The sequence below is a fragment of the Aspergillus versicolor genome (assembly GCF_001890125.1).
Source record: "Aspergillus versicolor CBS 583.65 unplaced genomic scaffold ASPVEscaffold_4, whole genome shotgun sequence".
In the NCBI taxonomy this organism is placed as follows: domain Eukaryota; kingdom Fungi; phylum Ascomycota; class Eurotiomycetes; order Eurotiales; family Aspergillaceae; genus Aspergillus; species Aspergillus versicolor.
This window is the reverse complement of record NW_024467527.1, coordinates 1530368-1550107: the sequence shown is the minus strand read 5'-3', so window position 1 is coordinate 1550107 and position 19740 is coordinate 1530368. Positions and strand designations below refer to the sequence as shown.

General features: G+C 50.5%; 5 protein-coding genes across 5 annotated transcripts; 3 read left to right on the top strand and 2 right to left on the bottom strand.

Moving 5' to 3' along the window:
* Positions 1–15: 15 nt before the first annotated feature.
* On the top strand, positions 16–7213 carry ASPVEDRAFT_41175 (uncharacterized protein). The gene has a single exon (XM_040812287.1). It carries the CDS (start codon positions 173–175, stop codon positions 7037–7039), a length of 6867 nt encoding a protein of 2288 aa, XP_040667340.1. The 5' UTR covers positions 16–172; the 3' UTR covers positions 7040–7213.
* Positions 7214–7542: 329 nt separating this feature from the next.
* Positions 7543–8814, top strand: ASPVEDRAFT_83109 (bromodomain-containing protein; the record flags this gene model as incomplete). The annotated part of the gene is made up of 2 exons (XM_040817313.1): positions 7543–7704; positions 7762–8814. 2 exons carry the CDS (start codon positions 7543–7545, stop codon positions 8812–8814), a joined length of 1215 nt encoding a protein of 404 aa, XP_040667339.1.
* Positions 8815–9902: 1088 nt separating this feature from the next.
* ASPVEDRAFT_130107 (DUF4050 domain-containing protein) lies at positions 9903–11237 on the bottom strand (the record flags this gene model as incomplete). The annotated part of the gene is made up of 1 exon (XM_040806687.1): positions 9903–11237. The coding sequence occupies one exon, from the start codon at positions 11235–11237 to the stop codon at positions 9903–9905; it is 1335 nt and encodes a 444-aa protein (XP_040667338.1).
* A 575-nt stretch (positions 11238–11812) lies between these two features.
* On the bottom strand, positions 11813–14689 carry ASPVEDRAFT_130352 (ATP-binding protein; the record flags this gene model as incomplete). Its single annotated transcript, XM_040806713.1, has 1 exon — positions 11813–14689. The coding sequence occupies one exon, from the start codon at positions 14687–14689 to the stop codon at positions 11813–11815; it is 2877 nt and encodes a 958-aa protein (XP_040667337.1).
* Positions 14690–16835: 2146 nt separating this feature from the next.
* ASPVEDRAFT_130002 (LIM domain-binding protein) lies at positions 16836–19464 on the top strand (the record flags this gene model as incomplete). The annotated part of the gene is made up of 5 exons (XM_040806678.1): positions 16836–17133; positions 17241–18202; positions 18275–18562; positions 18614–18877; positions 18943–19464. 5 exons carry the CDS (start codon positions 16836–16838, stop codon positions 19462–19464), a joined length of 2334 nt encoding a protein of 777 aa, XP_040667336.1.
* Between the last annotated feature and the right edge of the window lie 276 nt (positions 19465–19740).

The window sequence follows — 19740 nt, the reverse complement described above, 5'->3', positions numbered from 1 at the left end:
GTCTAAGACAACCATTATTGAACACTCTCAGTTAACGCTTGGTGTTTAACAACCACGTCAAGTCGCCAACATCCTTCCGCCGATTTATCTACGACAGTCCCCTATTTTCATTGCAACCGTTTTTGAGGGAATGGGTGTTTAGAGACATGGGCGATCGCGTCCGAGGATGCAAATGGAGTCATGGCGCGAACGAGGGTTTGTGCCAGACTCTGATGACGAGGATGGGTTCGAAAGCCAGGAGAAGGGAGTGAATCAGGATGTCCACAATGATAAAGTTGCTCCCACAGAAAGTGCTGTGCAGACGGAGGAGGTTGTCGGGACCGCTGGCCAGGGGAGTGAGGGGGTAAACAATGGCGAAAGGGACGACGCCCATGATGACGACCTTGGATACGTGGAAGGGGACCGAGAAGGCTCTGATATTCTTGAGGATCTTACCGCGCCTGTTGAGGAAGATATCGATTTCCCCTTGCCGGATGCGCAACTGCAAGAACTAAACGACGACGAGAGAGACTATAGCCAAGATTTGGGTGGTCCTGGGTTGGATGATGGTTCAACACGGGGAGAAAATATTTCAAACGTCTCAAGAGCTGAAACACCTGATGGGCTGTCTAAAGGTACTGAAGACAAGCAGTCGTCGACGCCCCGGGCCAGACAGCAGCGTGATTTCTGGGACATGCCGAGCTCTTCCCCGGACCTGTTGCAGCTTGATCACCATCCGTGGCGGAAAAAAGCCTCGCCTGCGGCCACGCCGACACCCAAGGCCAAAGAGACAAGTCAACCGCGCCAGCCAATCGAGAATGTGGAAAGTTCGCCTCCTTTGTCCCCATTATCCTCTGTGCGCTCCTCAATACTGGCCGAGAATGACCATCAACGCGCCGAAAATCTACCGGACCAAGACCTTGAAGAACTGCTGCCACCTCTCGACATACCGGAGGATATACTACGACAACTGGATCAACCTGTGAGAAGATCGCTCAGGCAACGCAATCCCATTCAACTCCACCCTTATCTTCTTGAGGATGCAAAATACCAAAAGCTCATGAAGGCTAGGGGTGTCAAACCTGTGCGCATCACTCAGCAAGAACTACAACGCGCTCGCATCGCAGCTGCTGAAAGCCAGGGACAGAACTTGGCTGATGACGCGGGTTCGAGCTCGGACACCCAAATGACAAGTTTTCAATTCACCCCGTCGTCACCTATAGATCCTCGACAGCTATTCGACATAACACCGCTGGAGGACACAGCGGAAACTGACAATGGGCAAGTTCTTCAAAGACCGAGACCGTCTTTAAATACTACTGCACCGCGTTCGCCCAAGAGACGTAAGGTGTCAGGACCTGGAGATAATCGTCAACGCCAGAATAACCGTCCAGCATCTCCCCCAGCCCCTCCACAGGTTGTGATAAGCAACCCGTCATCCTCTCTACCGCGCGAAGTTTCTTCGATATTCGACATTCCTAGTCCACCGCGCTCGGGCAGTTTATCCTCCCCATCCGTCCGAGGAGATACAGGGTTTCGATTTCCACGTGGGTTCTCGCCTCCTCATACTGTGCCTAGGACGGAAACAAAGAGAAACACCGCCGATATCAATGATAGCACTGCTATTATAGACGAAGCTGAGAATGGGACTGACCAAGAATCTAACGACTCTCGGACCGTCAGATCAGAATCACCCCATAGCCGCCCAACTTCTGATTTGGATGGAGAGGACGACGAGAATGCGCGCGAGGCAGCCGTTCGAAGATATCAGAGAAAGATCAAAGGTGTCCTGCCGGCGTCATGGCTACGACTGGATCAGCAAAACCAGAAAGGACTCCTCGGCTCTACACCACGGAATCATGACAGATTATCCCGGCTGGATGCGGAAGCTGCTAAAGGCGTTGCCAGGAAAATTACGAAAAGGCCTGACGCCTCGGCGCCGTCCAGTGCGAGAGACCAACTTCTGTCTTTACAAGAATTTGCAGAAGACAGTGACAGCGAAAGCGCAGAAAATTCCCTCGATCCTGGCAGTGCTGAACCACACCAACGCTTGGGTAGTTTGCTTGGGCCTGACGACTCTTTCATTGACCAAGATCCCGACGGTGATATACCAGAGGACAACCGAATCGATTACATGTTTCCAGCGATGTCCCGAAATCCTACCCTTTCCAATGGCCAAAAACGCACCAAGAAGCGCAGAAGATCGAAGACAAATGAAACTCGATTCCATGATCAACCAAAGAAGCCTCGTACAAAACGGCAAGCACGACTCACAGAACCTATGTATGGCGGTCAGAAAAAGAAAAATCCTCGGCCGTCACAACGTCTACCAAATCTGGGTATATTGGATGCCCCAGATGTAGCGTCGCAGCCCCGAAAAAAGCAGCCTCAATTCTTGAGAGTTGCTGCAAGAAACGCACGTTTTCGTCAAGACAGGGGAAGACATAGCCCGACCCGCAAGGTGTTTAGGCTGAACTCTAGGTTGGATACAGAAGATGCCAACGCATCTTTGCGCGAATGGCGCGCGGGACGAATGCGACAGGCGACTTTGCCCAGGGCACCGCGTCAACATCAACATCCTCGAAGACAGCCCTTAAAGGACCTCTCCACAAATGCGAGAGATGTTTTCAACGGCCTAGACGCCAAGCGGACAAGGGAGCGCAATTTACCGACCAATACTCAACTAGCGGGCCCGCTAAGAAATGATAATGCCGCAGGGGGAGAAACGGCAACAACTGATGCTCGCCCGGACTCAACATCCGACGCTCGCAATGCTGCGCCGAGGCCTGTACAGCAGCGACGAGGTAATGCATGGGTTATTCAACGAAATCTCGCCATTTCATCCCTAAGCAGGAATAATGCACGACCTGTGATGCCAGGAATCGAGAACCATGCCAGTGTTGCAAGAGAACCCCCGTCGTTGCAGGGGTCACTTGCGTTATTGGCCCGGGATGAAAGGCTACCTCTGAACCGATTTCTCTCCGGCACAGCTGGCCCCCATAACTCACTCGGGGAAACTACTGAGCTTGACAAACCGAAGCATGCCCCGAACCCTGTTGCTGGCTCACGACCTCGCCAGCTGAAGAAGCGGCAACCAAAACGCCTCAATATCACCACAATCGAAGATTATGCACAATCTGTGATACAATCCCAAGAATTGGAATATCCAGAATCTCGATCCAGAGGGCAGCTGCCTCGCGTCAAGACCGTTGGACAACCAAATCGCTTCAGGACGGCGTATTCTGTAGAATTTGGTATCAGCCCTTTGCATTCAGGAACATTCTTTCATGAAACTACATTCATCGGGAGTGGAGAGTTTTATCGCTCGCTTGATATCACCAAGCGTGGACTCGACAAGAGCACTGGCCCCTTCCACTTCAAATTTGGTGATCAAAGTATGCGATGGGGCGCCTGGGATGACTCGGTATCTTCTCAACTGGGCACAGCTTTTGACCATATTACTGAAACCACAGATGCCGGCAAGATTGCTGGAAGCTTAAAAGAAACCTCTGAGGATCTTGTTAATTCAGGCTGCGCTATTTATAGATCGGTGGTGAAGTATACGTCAGAAGCGTTATCATTCATCGACCCCGTTGACCGAGTCGGGTTCGTAACCAGAGCCAACGGCCTCATCTCGAAGACTATGGAAAATTTGTCAAGTCTGGTTTTAGCGACTGGTTTTGATACTGGACGGGTGTTAAAAATCGCATCGTACAATGTCGTCTTTGCAAACCTGGTTTACCAGATTTCCTGCCACAGCCTTGTGAACAAGTCTATTCGGGATGAGGCTTTTGATTTGACAAAGTCGGCTTCGAGGCATGTTGTCACTCTTATCTCGAACCCGAAAGGGCAATCAAGCCTCCAAAGGTTCCTCGCTGCAACCAAGTCCCAAGAATTGCGTGAGGCTGGCATTAAGAACGACCACCCAACTGTCGAGGCATACGTTATTGTGCAGCACGTGTTGCGTAGTGTCGAGGAGTTCAAGGGATGCCTGCAAGTCTTTGTATCAGATGCTTACGCAACACAAGATCTTGAAAGCGCCGACGATAGAGATATTGGCAACCTGGAGAATGGATGGCAACGGGTTTTTATGACTCTACCCTTGCAGGAGATCGATGCGCTGGGGATTTCTCGCGTTGGCTCCCGCTTCAGGGATGGCTATGATAACTGGACAGTCGTCAAGCGTCTATTAGGCCCGATATTTGACAGCGACGAGGCGAATTCAGAGTTCCAGCCCATTTCCTATTACAGTTACTGCCGAGTGCTGTTCCAGAGGTGTTTTACACTCATCAATGGCTGGGGTTGGCGCGATTGCAAGCCAATTCTCGACATGCTGTACGACTTTTTCGCCAAACGGACTTTGTACAACTTGAGACTAGAGGAGAGCCACAGGTCACCTGCTTTCCTTGATGAACTTGACGGCAACCCTTGCTTTGACGTTTTCCCGGGAGATCCATGCTTTCATATCTTGCTTAAGATAATCGCTAGTGGACTGCGCTTTTTATCGAAGGCCTACAACAAGAAGAAGATTCTAAGTTATACCTGGCGGCTGTTACCAAACCATGGACGAAATTATCCCAAGGAGCAGCCTATCCATGAAGCAGACTTGGATGCATTGAGAAACCACCACGACCTCCTTTGCACGTTATACTCCTCTGTTCCTGAAGGGTGTCGCCCTCGGTTGGGGACAATTAAGGATCTAGTTAATCCCGCTACCTCCCACTTCGAGACTTGCAAAATCAGCATTCGGTCATGGACACGGCTTGCACGGTTTAAGTTATCCACCAACGAGGATATATCTGGCTTAGAACCCTTTGCTGAATGGCATTGTTACTTTGTCTTGGAATTTCTCAAGCAGCACAACCTTGCTCGAAGGGAGATTGAAGCGCAAAATGTTGGCGGCAAACAGTTTCCTCAACAGCTGATAGAGAGAACAGTCGCAGAGAATCAACGACAAATCGAAAACTTATTGAAGACGGCTCTTCAGGGTCTGCAGAGCGCGGTCAAGACTGCACCTACGTTAGATCACGCCCAAAGAATCGTGTCTCAGACACCTATCAAGTCGATACTGGACCTTTTCAACAGCCGAGTCGCACGGTTAAATGCCACTGTTTTAGAAGGACTCCAGGTCATCGTGATGTACGTTGAGCAGTGCAGTTCGCTTTCTCCAGAGCAGCCCGTTGTGCCGGCCGGGAACCCTTTATTCTCAACGGATGACGATAGTCAAGAATATGGAGATTGGACGGATATCGAGGCTGTATACGGATATGAACCTCCACCGGTACCTCCAGGGGTGGAGCATGTGGAAAGGGTATTTCACCCTGCAGTATCACGTTTAGTTTCGAATTGCTTTGGTGAAGATCGTTCCCCTGATGATGCGATTCTCAACGGCGTTGTGGATTGCTGGACATCGATTGCCAACACCCTTGTGAGACATGGATTGCGACGATGGGACAGTTACATAAGTCCCTACGAAGTTGATTCCTGGGTAGCGCTTCGTTGGACGACCCAAACAAGGAAGTTTACACCCCAATTCCTGGCCAAATGTATCGAAAAGGATGGGCAGATATTATCGGAATGTAAGATACAGATACTCGGGATATGGCTATCGAGTTTGGTTGAACGAGCATCGATGCTTAAGTTTCAACATTGTTTAACCGAGGCGATCTTGAACCGGGATGCAGAGGATCCCGTTCTAAAGAACCTTCCTTTCTCTCGGGACACAAAAGAAGGACGATACTCGATATCATATGTAGAGCTCATTCAGCGCCGGCTGTCGCTCATCTCATCACTTCTGTCGAACATGCGCACACATCTCCAGGACTTGGATGATATCAAATCACGAGAACTACCAACCATGCGACAAGAGTATAGGGAAGCCATTCAGAAAATGACGACGTCCATGAAAGCAAACTATCAGGAGTTGGGCAACGCGGATCAGGGAGACTATGTCCACTTCGTCCACAGTATCGTTGGTTTCCTACAACAGCATACTAGAGATATCTGCCCTATCGACCCGTTCTTTACAGATCCAGTTTCTTTCCCTCTGCCTAAAAACGACCCGACTTACATTGTCGCCCGGCTGAAGAGCTACGAACCGAAGCTTTCGTCCGCGAAAGTCGCGAAGACACTCGTCATTTTCGTTCAAGGCGTTTCGGAACGTGCCGCACTTGATGGGGAGCAAACGTATCTTGTCAACCAGTTGCATGAGGCAATATCAAAGACCTACGAAGCTGGGAATTTAGATCAGCCAACTCTGCGAGCAACACTTTTGCGCGGTGTCTTTCCTGCGTATCTTGCAACCGCCTTTGAGAACCCAGCGGCGTGGATTCTTAGTTGGCCAATTATCGAGACTATCACTCGCGTGTTCAAAGAATTGCTTTTCAATATGGATGCCACAGATCCAGACTGTGTCCGTTCAGTCGTGGATATCTCCAGTGCAGTTTTCGAGCCATCATATAAGGCCCTACACCGGATAATACTTGACATAACCTTACTTGATAAACCCGCTGCCCTGGTCACCGCCGCAGCCTTTCTCGACATGATCATATCCACCCTCCCTGTCATCGACTACACCGACCGCGTCACAACAGACCCCAGTTCAACAAGGTCAATTATAGCGCAGATCCGTGCCTTCCAAAATCTCGCCCTCTTCATAATCTCCAACCTGCAAAATCGATCTCATCTATCCCCAGACCTACCGATAAACACCGCCCTTCCCACGGAGACTCGTCCCCAGTCATCGCCCCAGCTGTCCACCAGCGACATTTCTCTCTCCGCAACCCGCGAACTCCAGACATACATCAACGAAAGTTGGGCCCAACACCAGGGAAAATATTACTTTACCCGTCGAGGTCACCAGCCGCAAGAGGTCACGGTCGAGGCACCAATGTCCGCGAAACTAGATAGCCTGCCTGAGAAGAGGCTGTTAGACGCTGCGACGATGCTTTTGGATGCGCTAGATAGCCTGGGCTTGCTCGGCGAGGGTGAGGAAGTGGTTAATCGCGACATGCAGTTTCAATCTGACAATGTCTGGGAAGATGAAATTCTTCTACTTTAATGATGCTTATATTACGATGCAAACGAGCACCTTTACTAAATAGATGATCCATGACTCAAAATTATTCTATTCGCATGTATACTTTACGTTTTCTGAATATTAGACTTTGGTGTCCCATGGTAGCTGGAGCCACTATGGATCTGCGATTCCCAAACTGGAATATTTAAAGCTCCCCAGTAACTACTGCGGTGTATAAATCTACAATTACGGTCTACTGTAAATTTAGTATAGACATAGCCTCAGCCCTATGAATGAAGATGTCATAACCTGGTGCTCTAGGCCATCACGTGACGGCCACAAGAAGCTGCCAAAAATAAAGAAACAGCCTCCAGGCGTAGGTGTTACTCCACACTGGTGTGAAGCTCCAAATTACTCTATCATGACTTCTATAACCTGGATATAAGGTCTGATATAGTTTTGAAGGGTGTGGTGACCAGTGCCAGCTTGCATACCGTCCACTGGGGATCGAGCTTGACAGGAACCAGTATACAACGCAGATGGCAATGGCCAACAACAGTCAGGACCTCCACGCCACAAAACACATCACCACAGAAGAACCAGATACTGCGTCTGATGCCAAAAGAATCAAAGATTTCCATGATGAAGTCGCAGTATCAATCGTGAAGCCTTCAGCTATAACACGAGTGATTCCCTTCCCGGATAAAGTATGCCTTGGCTTTTAGATGCTCGGAAACGTGAAGGCTAACTATTCTGACTTGAAGCCTGCAGTTATAGAGGAGCAAAACGGCGAGATTGAATACAGAGTCGTTAACAATGATGGATCTACAGAGAGTATGATTGTCCTAACGGGCCTCAAATGTCTGTTCCAGAAACAGCTTCCGAAAATGCCGAAAGATTACATCGCGCGTCTTGTCTATGACCGCACACACTTGTCCATCGCCATTGTCAAACAGCCGCTGGAAGTTATTGGTGGGATATCGTTTCGGGAAGTCCGGCATCGCGGGTTTGCTGAGATTGTGTTTTGCGCAGTCGCGGCTGATCAGCAGGTGAAGGGATACGGTGCGCATCTCATGGCTCACTTGAAGGATTATGTCAAAGCCACATCGCCAGTGATGTACTTCCTGACTTATGCTGACAATTATGCCATCGGGTATTTCCAAAAACAAGGGTTTACCAAGGAGATCACTCTCGACGGTTCTATTTGGATGGGCTACATCAAGGACTACGAAGGAGGAACACTCATGCAATGCTCCATGATCCCTCGAGTACGCTATCTTGAAGTTGGCCGCATGCTTCTAAAGCAGAAGGAAACTATTCTAGCTAAAATGCGTCCGCTAAGCAAGAGTCACATTATTCACCCACCACCTCAGCAATGGGCAAGCGGCGTCATTACTCCAATTGATCCGCTATCTATTCCTGCTATCCAGGCAGCTGGGTGGTCTCCTGATATGGATGAGTTAGCACGGCAGCCACGCCATGGCCCTCATTTCAACGAGCTTCGACGTTTTCTCAACAAGATCCAAAACCATAAACAAGCATGGCCCTTCCTTCTTCCCGTTGATAAAGATGAGGTTCCGGATTATTATACTGTCATCAAATCTCCCATGGACCTGTCAACCATGGAAGAAAGACTAGAGAGCGATTCTTACACCTCCCCGAAAGACATGATTAACGATCTGAAGCTGGTTATCAGCAATTGTCTAAAGTACAATGACCCAACAACGGTATATGCCAAGTGTGCCATCAAGTTGGAGAAGTACATGTGGACACTGATCAAGGGGATTCCGGAGTGGGTTGAATTACTCGAAAATTAATTCAATCGATGCTAGTGTATCCCAATATCTGAAATTAGACCTTGTGAAGAAATCCGGCAAAGGTGAGTCGGAATACCTTAGGTCCTTTGATATTGCGGCGGTAGCGAAGGCTTCGTCGATGTCCCCAAGCTGACCATACTTATACTTATTGCACATAGCTATCACAGGTGACTGAGTGTGAAAGCTGAGAGTCCATGAAAGGGAGAGTGCGTGGCTTAAGAAAATTCAATGTCCTGCTAGTGCGAGTCGGTTCTCCACGAAAGTCTCGGGGGTTAAGATTGTTGTATGATGCGATGCTCAATCAAGACCCACCATATAGAGTCAGACTGTCAGTTCCACACTAGCGGATCGCCGCACCCGCAATGACAGCAGGCAGTCAATCACGTGGTGCTCTACTACTATTCGAAGACTACTACTCCTTTCGTTCAGCATACTGTACGGTGTTTACTGTTTAGAACAAATAGCTTAGAAAATCACATACAAAGAAAATTCATTGATAAGGCACTGCTATCGTCTGTTATCATTCGTTGTTCTCGATAAAGGCATAAGCTGGTCTATACCATGATGGATCTTCGTACTAGGATTAAAACCCTTCAGTGGCTTTTGAATGTACGAAGCTAGGAAATCCGAGAATATTGGTCTAATGGCCTAATGGCAAGAGAGGAGTTGAGGACTGGACTGGCATCCAGAAAGACAAGGAAATATATATCCACGCATTTCACGGGGAATTTTGGTAAGCGATTTTAGTTTCTGATACCTGCTATGGACAAATAAGAAACATAGAAGGTTGCGTTCGTAGCGGAGTGTAGGACAAAAGGATTACTTATGATATTTCTTGAATTCGATAAAGTAGTCGACTCGAGCAAGTTTCCTTTGCACCAACCAAATAGAGTGGATAAGAGTGCCATAAGTATCCACCAGCTCCGTGGTCAAAGATGAAATACAGCGGGTGCAAAGCAGCGGGGGCGGGGGTAAGATATATAGCCTTAATACCCAGGGGTTATATTCATAGTTGGAAAGGAAGAAACGGAAAGAACAGGAAACCCGAGGGTAATGTAAAATAAAACTTATGTATGAGTATGACGCTCTTATTTATCTGCTTGCTCAGCATCTCCCTCCACGACTGCTGAGCCTTCGGCAGCCCCGGGGAGATCCTCGGGATGTGAAAGGTGCTGGCTTGACGACCCACGCCTGTGGAATGGATGCGGGTGGAACCCTGAGAAATGCAAGACCTTGCGCACCGTGCTCGCGATTGAGGACTTGCGCTTTGACTCTGGCGAGCTTGGCGGATTCCTGTCTTTGTCGGCTGCTGATTGGGGGATAGCGGGAGTATCGGGGTGTTTTGAAGCGGAGGTATTGGTGGGCCGGACAATTGCGTCGTTATTGAGTACGAGATTTTGAGGCTTTGGAGGCCACTGTCCGTCTGCTTTCCAGCCTTGGACCATAGATTTTGTCATGTCCGCGAGGTTTATTGGGACGGTAGGAGTGAGACCTTGGATGACGACCTTCGAGTAGATGGAGGGGTACATTGCGGGTGTTATGGCGGCACGGATTGGGTTGGAGGTTGAAATCAGGGAGGGAACGACAGGGATAAGAGGGTCGTGGAAGGTGTCTGATGAAGGGGATGAGGAGGTGGAACTGGTAGACGGAGATGCCGCCGGGATGGCGGCGGAGGCGGAGAGCGGCTTTGATAAGTCTGCTATCTCAGTAATAGGGCTGGTCGTGATCTCGGCTTTAGTTGCGTCGTTGACAGTAATCTGGTCAGCCACTGATTGTTGGATGCCGTTGTCACGAGTATGTAGCGCATTATCTTCCTTTGCGGTAATGTTCAGAGCGTCTGTCTTTGACGCGAGGTTAGATGGCTCCCCCGTAGCTGGAGCAGCAGCTGGATTGGAATTAAGAAATGCTGAAGTATCCTGGGTATCTGAATCTGGAGTCGCAGTGTTGCCCTCAAGCTCCGCACCAGTCGCGGACACCGACCGCTGTTTTCTCTCCCATGTCTTGACCTGCTTTCGAGACAGAGCCCCGGACCATGCATCGCGTCTCTCTACCCAGGTACGCAGTCCTTCATTCCAACTCATCTCCTCCTCCATCTGTCTGCGACGCTTGCGCCGGCGCTCAGTGTGCCGGGTTTCTTCTGAGGACACTGAGCTAAGACCGCCTGAGAAGCCATCAAAAGCATCGCCCCCCTCTAGAGGCCCGGGACTCGCAACAGGCGAAAACTGAGGCTCTAGCTCTGATCCGGAGCTGTCATATTCGCGCACGCGCCAGTCCAGCACTTCCGTGGGCTCTGGGTTCGCAGGGTACTTTGGAGGAGGGGCACCGGGTTTGGCCGAAAATTCGAAGGACCAGTCGTTTTGGACGACTTCGCGGACGTATCTCTTGGCTTCGCGGACGGCATCGTCTCGAGATTCAGCGGACATGATGGATTATTTTGGGGGATTGGGCCGGGAGTGAGTAGTGGAGGAAGGGGAGGAGGCGATGCGAAGGCGACGAGAACGGAGAATGTGAGGGGTTGATCGCGTGAGGAAAGCCCGCGGGATAAAAGACAGAAGGAAGGTGGGTGGTCTCCTTTAGCTGTCTCGCGGGAGTGAATTTCGCATTCTAAAATGTGTTATTTGTTAAGTATTGTATGATTGACCTTCATTCTCTCTCAAGAGAAAGAATGCATGTTGAAAGAAGGTGACGAAATCCAAGTGCGGATAGAAGCGGCGGTCGACACCTGAAAAATCTGCCAGAACACAACAGCTCAAAGCGTGTTCAAATGCCACCACTACTGGGAAATCAGGCAACAAGAATGGTATATACTTCTTTTAGTCTAACTGTTGGTACATCCCGGTCATATCGCTACAGGTAATGAAAGAAATAGATGGTGGTACATATGTTATCGCATGATCGGACCCGTTCCCTTGCCGAAAGGTCTGCCGAGACACTCTCTATGGAAAGAAAAATAACACCGGTCCAAGTCGCATGCTCTAGGGTATCATGTTGTTGATTTTCACGTTCGTACTCTTGCTGCGTCTGATGCAGCAGCGTCGTCACTGACATGCGTTGCGAATCCCCATCCGGGACTCTTCTTGCGCCGACCTTTGCGATCTCCATACTGCTCGTCGAACTTACGGACCGCGGAAAGCGATGACATGTCTTCGCTGATGGAAGCACTGATCTCTTCCATGCCGCGAGTGAAATGTGCCCATGTCAAGGTTCGCCTTTCAGGATATTGGTATGCACCTTCTCCTGTATGCTGCTGAGCTAGGCTGTTCTCTTCCCGTACACAGGCCAAAGCAGCTGCAACGCAGAGGTTTTTCAAATCAGAGCCGGAGTATAGCGGTGTGCGACGCGCCAATTCCGCGAGATCGACAGAAGGTTCTAGGGTTTCTTCTTTCAGATGAATCTTTAGGATTGCGTGGCGGTCTTGTTCGGTGGGAAGGTCCACAAGTAGTCGCCTTGGGAGGCGACGGAGCGCCGCATCGTCTAGATCAAACGGCCTGTTTGTGGCAACCATAATAAACGTAGACGTGTCGTTCATCCCATCCCACTCTCGCAGGAATTGATTGATCAGTTCTCGATGGGATGTGCGGCTGCTGGCCCCAGTACGGGAACAAAAGATGGCGTCTGCTTCATCTATGAAGACGACGCAAGGATTAAGCTTCTTGGCCAGTGAGAAAATGGCCCTGACGTTCTTCTCCCCTTCACCAACATACATATCGTACACTTCAGACCCGCTGACTTCGAGCACCGTTGCTCCACTTTCACGAGCCACAGCCTTTGCAAGCATAGTCTTTCCAGTACCCGGAGGTCCGTAAAGAAGTAAGCCCGGGATCTTGTCGGTAGCTAATACGCCGTAGGTAAACGCCTCCGGGCGAATGAGAGATAGCGAAGTGAGCGTTTTCAACGCGTCAATTGTCTCAGGCGGGACATGTACATCCGCGAAGGTAGTGCGAATGCTTTTTGCGTCAACAACACCGTTCAACAGCTTCTTCTCATGTGCGTTGCAACTTTTGCGGAGAGAGGAAATCAACTTCTCGCGATTGTTCTCCGTTTTGTTGGACTTGGATTTCGGTGTTCGTTCTTGCAGCCATTCGTCTCTGACCGAATCCGTCTTCTGTATCATTCTGAGCGCACGCTCAATTTGCTCAAACCCAAACACTTCATCCCCACGAAGGCTTCCAAGGGCAAGTGTTGTCGCCCAGTGTACCTGATTATACGACCAATACCCCTCATCGAGACCAGAATCTTTCACCAGATGCTCTTCCAGTGGCCAGGAAGTTGTTTGGAGGACTTCGTCCTTCACTGCCGAGGGCTGTTCCTCAAGTCGTGTCCGGAGCATGCTCTGAAGGTGTCGAATGTTGATATCCAAGGTCCGTTTTCTTCGATCTTCCGCAAAAGTCTTTTCCGTGGCTTCAGCCTTCATGGCGGGCGTGACAAGGACGGTCTGGGAATACTGATCATCAAATGCAGTTTGCAGTAGTCTTGAGGAATCAGAATCGGGGGGAACGTCTTGGGCCGCAGTGCCAATAAATAGAACCCGATGCCCATCCTTTCGGCGATCTTGAATAACTTTAAGTAACAGATTTAAGAACCCGGAACCTTCACGGGTATTCTGTATGTCAACGAAATCTTGGACCTGAACAATAATATCACGCGTCTGTTCCCGTTGCGGACCGTCAGAGTCGCTAGGTGACTCTTCCTCGGCCGTGTTTTGAATAGCTGGTTGTTGTGAGAGCTTTCCAGGGGATGAGAGAAGTTTATGCAAGAGCTGAAGTCTCCGTTCCTCAGATCGATCGAAAGACGGCTGGGATGTGGCGCCGGCCGAGTTGTCTGATGGATTGATTGCCGCGACCAAGCCCTTGAGACCGAATAAGTTGGGAAGAGGAATATCTCCAGGTTCACGAGAATTCTCGATTGTTATGAACTTCGGTCTACCGTAGCCATCCTGGCGAAAGTTCCGTGGGATCATCGCGTCTGTGTCGCCTTCTTCTTCATCATTTATTCCCTCGCTAGACTCCCGCCACGCGTCCGATATTGATGGTCGGTACACCTCGTAGCCAAGCAGTCGGATGGGCGAGGATCTACCTGTATCCGCTAGATCCTGCTCGGTGCAGAGCTGAGCGATGTCTTGTGCATTGAGCGTGATTACGTCGGCACCGAGTTCCTCCGCGAGACGTTTTATTACCGCATCTAAGAATAAGATCCCATCTGTGCCCGGATAGTGGAGGCCGAGGTGAGATTTGCGTGTCGAAGGCTCGGTGGCATATTTTGCGGGCGGTAGTCGTAAACCAGCCCTAGCGGAGGCGCATAGCTCCTCCCATAACGCGTCCGTCAATGCATAGCGGTTTTGGGTGTCAAGACATTCATCTCCCGCAGGGGGCTCGTCCCCGCTGCCTCCAGAAGCTGATCCATTTGCAGAAGCTTTGCCATCTGGGGTTATGGCGCGGATGTTCACTTGCCGTTGCGGTTCCCTTGTGGTTTCCTCGCTGAGTACCGTATTCCGTTCGCGAAACCAGTCAGGGACTGAGACAGTCGGAATGGCCACTTCTTTAGTGCGTTTCCTATTCCTGAGTGCTCTCCGTATCGCCGACCCGTAAGGGCCTGACTCCTTTGTGCTTGGCTGTTCTACTGGCGTCTCAACCGCCGCATGGGGTTCATTCGGGCTGTGTCCGCCATTGAGGGCTGAAATTCCGTCGGGAAGATTATCGGAGATTGGGTCTCGACTGTCCTTCGGATCGGAAGGTGTCGACGAACACCACGCCTGCGAGAGGTGGAAGCGTCGCAACGGAGATGTGACGACTGCGGGATATCGGCGATGCGCAACAAAACGGCAGGGTCGTGCGAGAGACCAGAGAAGCCTGCCCTTTTGCATTGACGAGTACATCCGGGGCAATGAGAGCCGCCGGAATCAGGGAAATATCGAGACTGCTGATGTTGCAGAGAACGGGCGATCGCATCAAATAGGCAGTTAAGGCGACGGAACTTTTTTGATGTCAATCCTATGCCTGGCTGACAAAGAGGGAGCAAGGAGTCACATGACCTGATAGCACTTTGTATACAGGACCAGGAATCTGAGTAAAAGGAAGACCGAACGTATCTGATAGATTAACTGCCTACTTGTCTTAAATATGTACTTGACTATTTGTATGCGTTTGACATCGTCGGGAGTGCACTACTTTCCCACCGCATGGGAAAAGCGGCACATCGAGGCTTTCAGAAGTGTTATCTTTTTACATTCTATCAGGTTGAATCCGACGAACTCAAGATCTGCCGACTCGGTGATCCAAGCCTGAGTTGGTAGTCTTGCAGTATAAGGTCTACAGGACTACTGGACTCTTATAATGTTTCGACCACAACCGACATGCTCATAGTCCTACCCAGTTCTACATGATATAAGAGTGCAGCAAGAATACAGCCCGAATCAACTCAACTGTAACTCGATTGTATTATTTATGCGAACTCTAAATCTAGTCCACGCAGACAAAATCCTTTTGAAATACAGACTGCAAATACACCGTGCTACTGAGACATTGTTGGGTGACCAAAGGTATCTGCAGCCCAATGGTACTAATTCTTCTTTCAGATTTTTCGATTATCACTGTTCTTTAGAATCATCAGCCAATGTACACATAACACGCGTGATGAATCAACAAGTTTGAAGGTATCTCTCAGACAAAGTATACTGGCAAGTAGCAGACCAACCGGGAAAGGAAGGTCCGAATTATCTCGTCATGGGCGATTTGGTAAAGAAAGAAGAAGAGGTATGGTTGTCATCCTCGAGAGATCGGTGTAAAAAACAGGAAAACAAGGAAACACGTTGTAACTCACTCACCTTACAAAGTTAGCTAAACATGATTTGAGTTGAGGCGAGCAGTATGGTCTGATCACATTGCATCATACGCTACTGCGAAGGCTGGCAGTGGCCAAGCCATTGTCTGACAAGAGAGGTTCAGTTAGACGGCATGTTGGTCGATCTCGCAGCAGATATTCCGATCAGATAGTCCACGGTTGAGAATTCTTGCAGGAAGAAAAAGTCGAGGAAGAGAGGAATTGGTGTGGAAGAAAAAGAACTAAAGCCGGCCGAACTGTTTTTCCGCATTAATAAACCTTACCGCTTTTGGCGTAGTGGCTCCGGCCATCGGATTTTCCGGCCAGCGAAGCGCCCCCAGAGAAGAAATCCAGAGGCAGGAGATATCAGTCAAGAGGAGCGCTTTTTCCTGGATTGCCGGGAGATCTCTGATATCTGGAGCTTCCACGCAGTAGCACGCTGTCTGAAGGGTAAGTGTTGCAAGTTGTGGTTGGTTGAGACGGTGAGGACGCCTGGTCGACACCTCCAGATCTCGTCAATTTTCCTCTGCTCTGCTTCTCTCCCTCTTCTCTCCTCCCCCTTGGAAAGCCACCGCATTCCCTTCCCCGTTCACTCCCTTTTCCCCTCCTCCTGATCACTCGCTCGGGGTCTGCCATCTGTGTGGCGCTTTTTGGTCGTTTTTCTGTGACCAGCCTGCGAGACCAAAGTTATCCCGGTCGCTATCAAGCCTCATTGATCTGGCGATCGCGACAGTCGGACAGGAGCCGTCTCGCCGTTCTTTGGTCCTTAAGCCCCTCCACTCCTGTCCATCTTCCTCCACCCGATCTCCCAATTCTCGCTCCCGCCGTTCATCCCATCGCGTCTCCTCTAACATTGATCGCTCAGGGTGACGATTAACCTCGCCGACACCGGTGGTATCTTCCAGGCCCAATCCATGCCTTGGGTTTGATGTGGTTCTGGACGACACCGACGCAGGCTCAATCGTCCGTCAGCCTTTAGGCTTTAGCCTCCGCTCCGACACTAAAAGCGGCCCTGTTGTGTCTCCACGTCAAGCGCGCCTTTTCGAGTCCCACGCCCGCCCAAGCCTCCGTCGCTATCATCAACACCTCATTTTGTCTCTCTCTCTCTCTCTATTTTTTTTTTCTCCTACGCTTCCTTCTCGCTGTCCTCCTCTTTCTTTTAGGCTGTGGAGTCCCGTTATCGGTGACTTCGTAGCCCAGCGATGATGATGGCGCAGCCGTTCGCTGCCCATCCAGGCATTGCCAACCATCCCGGTCTGCCTCCCGGCCATGCATTGGCTCCTGGTCAACACCCTAATGCTCACCCAGGCCCCATGGTGCAGCAAGTACATCCTGGCGTGTCTGGGCCTGGCCCGCAGGTTTCTCAGGGCGGTCCGATGATGGGGCAAATGCCTCCAGGAGCGGGGACCACTGGCCCAGGAGGCCCTGTACAGGCTCATGCTCTCTCTCACCTTGGACCGCAGGCACATTTGTTCCCACAGCCACCATATGGCCAGAATTGTACGTTCCCCTAATCTGCGCGTTTTTTTCTGGTGAAAATCTCTTCCAATCGGCATAGTTCCCCTGAATCGCGTCTAGTCATGGGCTAATATACGTCTTTTAAGTAGTCGCCGGGAACCCCCAGCAGCTCATGCAGCAACACCACCAGAACATGATCAGACAACGCATGATGTTTCAGCAGAATGCACAGCAGCAAGGTCAGCCCCAACAACAGCAGCCACCGCAGCAACCACAGCCACAGCCACAACAACATGGAGGTCTCTCGGTGTCCCTTCCAAATGGGACGCAAGCATTGAATGCAGCGCACATGGTCGCCATGCAGAATCCGGCAATGCGACCCGCGAATATGCAAATGCAGCAACTCCAGCAAATGTCGCATGGACAACCCCAAAATATCCAACAACAGCAGCAGCACCTTTTTGCAATGCAGCAAGCCGCACAAGCGCAGGCGCAGGCTCAGGCCCAAGCCCAACAGGCTCAACAAGCACAGCAAGCACAACAGGCCCAGCAACAGCAGAATGCTGCCGTTCAACCTGGTCAACACACCCCACAGCAACGTCCGGCACCCCAACCTCAAAGTGTGCATGAAGCCCAAAGCGTCACCCCGCAACCTCAGCCAGGACCGCCTCCACACCAAGGAAGCGCTACTCCACAACCAAACCCTCCTCAAGCGCCGTCCTCTCAGCCGCCGCCACAGCAGCCAGCGGCTACCCAACAGCCGCAGCCAACTCCCAATCTCGCGCCTCAACAACTTCCCCAGGCCCAGCCGCCGGGTCAACAGCCACAACAACAACAACAACAGCAACAACAACAGCAACAACAACAATCGCAGCCCCAAACGCAACAGCCCCAGGCGCAGCCCCAGTCACAACCTCAGCCGCAAGCAGGCCAACAACCGGGACAGCAACAAGGCCAGCAACCCAATCCAATGGCCGCGCAGGAGGCGCTCAAAGCCCAGCAGCAGCAGCAACAAAATGCGGCAATGTTGATGCAACAGCAGCGAATGGCCATGAGAGGACAGGCGATTCTATGCCTAGGCAATTTCGCCGAACAGCTAAGTAGCTTTACGGTACGTCCCTTCTATTCATTCTTCTCACAACCCGGTAGTCAGTGCTCGGAGAGACTAATACCTGATATACAGTCCCGCGGCGAGGCGAACGATCTACAATACTGGTCTACTTTTGTGGACAGATTTTACTCACCCACAGGAGTTCTTCGACAAGGCGTGTACAACTCTCAAGCTGGTGCTAAGCAGTTTGAGATTGCGACTCCTGCGCTCGCGCGGTATTATTTGACGCAATTTACGAGTGGTATCCGTCAGATCCAGATGCTTATCGAAGGTGCTCGGGAAAGGGACTCGCCAAACGGGGGTCATATTGTGGAGTGCCCCAGAGCTTCCTTTATCTACTGGTTTACAAATGATTCTCAAGTGAGTTGTATACTTTTCGCAACTTATTTATACATTCTAACAGCATTCTAGCTTTTTACTACTGGCACATTGAAAGCACACTTCGATTTCCAGAACAAAATTGAAATGCTCGATATCGTTGTTATGAATCATACGGAGTATCTCCCGCGGAACAAACTACAGGCATTGGAGCTTGATCAGAAGCAAAGCCCAAAGGTTACCAAGGGACCGGGGAAACGGGCCCAACAGAAGCAGCCCCAGCAGCCCCAACTCACATTACCCGAGTCTATGGTGACGTCTAACGGGGTTACCCCTGCTGTAATGAGCTTCCTAGAGGTATGCTATTATGTCCTTTTGTTGGTTTAATTCGCTCTGTTGTTCTAACTGTCATGGCGGTCTAGGTGGCGGAAACCATGTCGCAAATGCAGCTTCTGCTCCAGTATTCACACCAGAATCCGACGTTAACACCGACGGAGTCATTGCGAAGCCTGGTTAGCAATATTCACAATAACCAGGGCGCAAACCCTGTTTACATGCAGGGTCATATGAACCCCACACTTCAGCCAGGCCCCAACGCACGAGCACCCAGCATGAGTGGGCCAAACCAATTTGCATCTCCGGGTATGGCTCATCTTAACCTACCGGGTGGCATTCAGGGGTCGCCACATCTTTCTGGGTCGGCTCATCCAAGTCCCGGACAGAGCAATCTCTCCGGGCCACCGGGAATGGGCCCGCAAGGCCAAATGCCACAGCAAGTCGCTAGCGCTAGTGCCAGCCCTAACGTGAGCAACAAGCGCAGGCGGCCTAGTACAGTCAAGATGGAGGGCGAGGACGCTGGCGGCGAGGTCAATGGCACCGCCCCTGGGCCTGCCAAAGTTAAGGCTAGTCCCAGGGGAGGCGGTAAGAGGCAAAAAGCGACATGATTTTCCAGAGAACTAATTACTGTTTTTCATTCTATATCAGTCTAAAGAGGTTGGGAAATGGCGCACGCTCGGGTACATTGTCTATTATTGCTTCGTGTCGTATGGGGGAGTCCGCTGCTGCTTTTTTCTTCGTTGAACATATCGGATGGGAGTGTTTCGCTTATTTGGTGTTCTTACTGATGGAAGACATGGTCGCTACCGGTTGTTCATATCGCCTTTTGCGCGGTATATACTTGGTTATGTTTTATGGAACTTTGATTCCTGGACGTGAGGTTT

Excerpts from the sequence above, each read along its gene's own strand:
- ASPVEDRAFT_41175 (XM_040812287.1), top strand. The coding sequence starts at position 173 with ATGGAGTCATGGCGCGAACGAGGGTTTGTGCCAGACTCTGATGACGAG.